The following is a 5,482-nucleotide window of genomic DNA, read 5'->3' on the forward strand; positions in this document are numbered from 1 at the left end:
TTTAAGAGTTTCAGTCTTTGAGAGGTATATTTATTTTCTAAGATTCATGAAAAAGTTAGGATAACAATTAAAAAATATTAGATTATCATGACAATAACTTTTTAGTATAGCAATTAAAACACATATGTTGATTCCTAACTTAAAGTTAAGTTTAACAGTTACTTAGATCTTAGATAAATCTTATATGAATAAAATTTCATTAATTTAAAAATTTGTTATTGGCCAGTAAATTATTAGATCGGATTAGTTAACGACCCAAATTAGTTAACGACCCAAATTAGTTAACGATGATTGTAGTTATTTTGATAAATTTCACCATATGGCACAACTGCTAAACCCCTTAACATTTCTCCCCTCTCCCTCACAAGCCACAGGCCCAGTCTACAGCCTATTTTGCTTCTTTCACTCATTCTTTTTCTTTCGTGTTGGCCGTCACAATGCAAACCCTTCACCGCCTCATTTCCGCCGCCAGACGAACTGCCTCCGCCTCCGACCTCCTCATCAACCACGAAACCCGTCGCATTCGTTCCCTCCCTTCCAGAACCTTAACATCTGGGGGCAACCCCTTCGACGAAGATGACCTAGGCTGGGACTCCCCCTCCTCCACCACCACTTGGTCCACCGGCATCACCAAGGACCACTTCAACGGCGAATCCACCGTCCCTCCCACCACGTCCGTTCCCTCACTCTCCGATGAACAATCAAAAACCCTCTCCGATATGCAGGAAATCGATGACTTTGATAGGGAGCTGGATTCTGAGAACAGGAAGAGCAAGATTTTCTTGGATGGGTGGAAGGACAGGATGATGGAGACTGCCGCTCTCCTTAAGCAGGTCCAGGAGCCTGGCGCCAGGGGATCCTACCTCAAAGATTCCGAGAAGGCTGAAATGTACCGCTTGCATAAGCAGAATCCTGAGGTTTACACTGTAGAGAAGCTTGCTAAAGATTACAGGGTTATGAGGCAGAGGGTCCATGCTATCCTTTGGCTCAAGGAGCTTGAGGAGGAGGAGGAGAAGAAGCTTGGCAGGCCCCTTGATGACTCTGTTGAGCAACTGCTCGATTCCTTTCCCGAGTGAGTTCCTCTGTGTTTTACTTCGTTGATATGCTTGTTTGGTGAATTTCATATGCAGTTTATACATTAGATAATGGTATTGTGATGAATAAAGAATGTATGATTAAGAAAGGATGCATTACTAATGTTAATTAAAGATCGTGAAGAAACATCGTAGAGCTCTGCCTTACCCTTACGTAGATTGATTATTTGGAAAGAAAATATATCTTATGTGGATGTGTTACATTTGTAATTAATAGAAAAAAAAGTGTTCGCACAAAGATTTCTTTGTTCTCAGTCTCCATGGTTTTGCATATTTTGCACTTTCCAATTCAAAGCAACACACAACAGATCAAATGGTTGCCATTTCAAATATTTAAGCATTAACAACCCTACCATTTCTTTTTGGTTCCTCGGTAGGTGGATTTTTCCCTGTGAGGAAAATTTTAGTAATCTGAAGGTGGAAGCACAGCGTTTACTTTGTTGTAATGAGTACTGGAATCAGAATCGAAACAAACATTGGGGCTCCCTCTGCGCAACTTGTTTGTGAAGGGGTTGAGGAACCTGTTTTCGATTTTGAAGCTGTTCCCCCTCCTATGTTGATACTTGGCTTTCTGAGGGATCTATCCATTGATTCTGAAACACACATTATGGTTCAAAGGCAATGTTTTAATTTTCAAATATTTAAGCAGTAAGAGCTCTACCATTTTTTTGGTTTGTTGGTTGGTGGATTTTTCCCTGTGAGGATAACTTTAGTAATCCGAAGGAGGAAGCACGGCATAAACTGTTACCTTGTTGTAATGCGTAACAGAATTGTAATCAAAACAAACATGGGGGCTCCCTCTGCACAACTTTTTTGCAATGGGGTTGAGGAACCCTTTTTCGATTTTTGAAGCCGTGCTCCCTCCTATATTGATACTTGGCTTTCTGAGGGATCTATCAATTGATTTTGAAATCTGCTATTTTGAAATGCACCCTACAATTAGTGATCAATGATCAAGATCCCACCAACAATAATGTCAATTCCCCTTTCCCTTACCACTATGCTCTTGATCATTTCCGCAAGGGGTTGTGGTGGGAGAAGAGGGTTGGATGGTGGTTTTGTCTGGTAGTAGAGGAGATGGTGAGAGAGGGGGTGGGGATGATGCCAGGGGGATTTTGGTATTCCAGAAAAAAAGAGTAAATTAGTGAAGGATAGTGCATGTTGGACAACTAGGGGAAGTTCGATGCTAATTTAAACAAACATTAGGAGAAGTGAGTGTAATTTATATTAAAAAATATAGTAGCTGTTTGATCCATGTAGCCAACCATAACTAGTGGAGAAACTCTTGGTAGTTTGTTTCGTAAAAACTGATCATTTGCTTTGTTGCATTGGAAAGCTTAATTTTGTCCTTGGTGGTTTTCAATTTTTGTTTATCATTAGAGAAGTGGTTGATCTAAATTGATAACTGCTGCTTTTAGAATTGTTTGAAAATGGAGTTGTTACAAAATATGATAACTTAAAACTTGTATCAGATGGGTTTCTTTTTGTTCACTGCTTGAAACTTTGTTGTTAAGAATTGTACATGTCTAATGATGTGTCTTCTGATTTACTTTAGTGATGATTTGCTAAACTGTGCGGCTTTCCGTTGCTTCTGTAGCAGTCTAGCTACATTGAGCAGCATTATGGTGGACTATCACTTTTTGGATTGGTTTCAACTTTCAAGTTTTCTTCAATTGGATTTACTTGAGTGAATTACATGATGCTACACATCCTGATGTCAATTTTAGTAGTATTTGATGGCTGTAGGTAGTCTAGGATTGTAAAGCACCACTTTGATATTAGCTTTTATCTTAATTATTCCTGTTCCGGCTTTTATGTGTAGCAGAATATGATTACCTTTTTTATGTTTGAATACATGGTGTGATTTTGAACTTTTAAGTTAAATTTGGAATTAAGAGAGCATTGTGTATTTGTGTTAAGGCAATGTAGTAATTGTAGAAGAACAGTGGAGCTTTTTCTTAAATCTCGATTATTGTTGATTTGTTTGCTATAATCATTGTTCTTGCAGGTTCTTTAATTCCCATGATAGGGAGTTCCATGTTGCATCCCTTCCTTACAAACCTGACTTCAAGGTCATGCCTGAGGGATGGGATGGCATTACGAAGGATTTGGATGAAGTTCATTATGAAATCTCCAAAAAGGAAGATGAAATGCTCTATCGAGAATTTGTTGAGAAGATGAACTTCAACAAAAAGAAAGTAAGCTCACTTGGCCATTATTTTATGTCCTAATATGATAATCATAAGGGTATATACTTTCCAGATATCAATAGGCCTTATATTGTGGAATAATAGAATCCAGTTTTGTCCTATTTTATTTCTGCTGAATGAATGGCAAAATATTTCACATATGACTTTTTAGGGCATGTTTGGTTTGTGTTTTTATTTTCAAGGTTTTTTATTTTCGGTGTTTTTGTAAAGAGAAAATGAAAACAGAAAATGATATGTTATTGTTTTTATTGTTTTCTCTTTTTTACAAATAATTGTTCTTTTAAGAAATCTAGATTACATTTCCCCCCAATTATACCCGTATTAAATGAGAGTATTAAAGGAGACTGGAGAGGGAGTAAGCGAACAGAGATAGGACTCGGTGATAGTTATTTGAATTCATATTCCACTTTTTCACTCTTATTAACATTTGTTGTTCTGCGATTACACATGATAAATAATGGGACTACATTTCAATCTTCACTGAATAATGGGATTTTGGTGGTGTTCAGATGGCTGGAGAGGTGAGGTGCCACAGGTATAGTCGAAGACGCCCTTCAGATGGATGGACTTTTACTGTAGAGAAAATGGGACCCCGCGGGAAGCGTGGAGGTGGTGGTGGCTGGAAATTTGCTAGCATGCCTGATGGCTCAACTCGGCCACTGAACGAGATGGAGAAGATGTATGTGAAGCGAGAGACTCCACGCAGACGAAAGAGGATCCTTCCTTGATTATTTGATCCTTATGTTTTGAACGACTAGCTGTTAAACCTAGAAATTTGTAATTTGTAGTCCTATGCATCCAATGGCATGGGACATAGGGGATGTATTGTTAGTTGTTGCCAATTCTCTCTTTACATGTGAGTTATTATCATTTTTTAATAAGCTGATTCAAGGGCTTCCTTTTCTTCCTCGCACTATGCTGCTTAATTTCTTTTTAACAATGATGTTGGGCATCCTTTTGCTATTTATCTATTTTAGAAAGGGTAAATACCAATGGCTGAAAATTAACAAGGTGTATTTACAGTTGTTTGCATATGTTGATTTGCTGGAGAAAGATGGACTATACGATCCCACTCAGATTCGAATTAGGCACTCATGAGGCATACACCAAGTCCATATTATCTGAATCCAGATGATCTCGTCACACCTAAAGGTCTCAATTCTCAAGGATACTTGTGATGGTCACATTTCTTAGGTTGTGCTTGTCTATAGGCAAAGAACTTTGTGATAGGAATGTAAAGACATAAAATTATGCTTTGCAGATGAGATATGAACACAAAGATTATGTTTTAAGATACTAATTTAATGTATTTTGTATCATTTTTTATAAAAAAGGCACAAAGACTAAAAGTATATAGTGTACGGTTTAAGTGTTTTAGTTGCATGCTTGTAAAGGCCTAGCTTAGATATTATAAATACACAAGTTTTTTAACGCTCTTCATATATACTTTACACAAGTTTTCCTTTTCGCCTCTTGTTCACTTTCTATTCTTCTCTCCAAGATTCTGTTCTTCTAATCTTTTATCATTGAGTTTTTCTTTAAAAANTATCATTATATTTTTTTATTTTTATGTAAAAAAATAAAAATAAATTAGATTTTTATAAATTATTTATTTTTATTTTTAATTTATCATCAAACAAAATACAATAATACTAATTAATATTTTTTTTGTCATATATATCTTATTTTCAATGTGCTGTTCAGTTTTATTCTCAAAATCTCAAACAGCATTAAGGACTAGACCACGAGAGTAATGTTCTACTTTTGTTAATTCTTCACACCTATTACTCAAATTTCCAGAGTTTAGGAATATAGAATGAAATGATTAACGGAGGCACTTTACGCCTCATATTTGGAAAAATAAAATGCAAAATTAAATAAAGTTTCTTAACAACTTTTCTAAAGACACTTGTGAAAACTGTGTTTTATAATTATAAAAAATATTATATACACATTAAAAATCAATTATAGATTTATCTATATTTATATATGTTATTTTATATATACTTATATGAATAATTAGTTAGTAACTAATTTTTAATGTGAGATGACGCAAAAGAGAAAAATGGTAAATTTTGAACTTATTTTGAACTCCTCATACTTTTCCTTATAGGGTAACGCTAGGGAGACAATGAAATATGTCTACAATGGCTACAATGGACCGTTTTATAAGGCCCA

At 35.9% G+C, this 5,482-nt stretch overlaps 1 protein-coding gene across 1 annotated transcript; it reads left to right on the top strand.

Moving 5' to 3' along the window:
* Positions 1–344: 344 nt before the first annotated feature.
* Positions 345–4,217, top strand: LOC107483727 (protein GAMETE CELL DEFECTIVE 1, mitochondrial). The gene is made up of 3 exons (XM_016104337.3): positions 345–1,072; positions 3,103–3,292; positions 3,814–4,217. The coding sequence occupies exons 1-3, from the start codon at positions 438–440 to the stop codon at positions 4,030–4,032; spliced, it is 1,044 nt and encodes a 347-aa protein (XP_015959823.1). The 5' UTR covers positions 345–437; the 3' UTR covers positions 4,033–4,217.
* The last annotated feature ends 1,265 nt before the right edge of the window (positions 4,218–5,482 follow it).

The sequence above is a fragment of the Arachis duranensis genome, chromosome 4 (assembly GCF_000817695.3).
Source record: "Arachis duranensis cultivar V14167 chromosome 4, aradu.V14167.gnm2.J7QH, whole genome shotgun sequence".
NCBI classification, from domain to species: Eukaryota; Viridiplantae; Streptophyta; class Magnoliopsida; order Fabales; family Fabaceae; genus Arachis; species Arachis duranensis.

Excerpts from the sequence above, each read along its gene's own strand:
- LOC107483727 (XM_016104337.3), top strand. The coding sequence starts at position 438 with ATGCAAACCCTTCACCGCCTCATTTCCGCCGCCAGACGAACTGCCTCC. Across the intron at positions 1,073-3,102 it reads CTGCTCGATTCCTTTCCCGA|GTTCTTTAATTCCCATGATA; the intron begins GTGAGTTCCTCT and ends TTGTTCTTGCAG. Across the intron at positions 3,293-3,813 it reads TGAACTTCAACAAAAAGAAA|ATGGCTGGAGAGGTGAGGTG; the intron begins GTAAGCTCACTT and ends GGTGGTGTTCAG.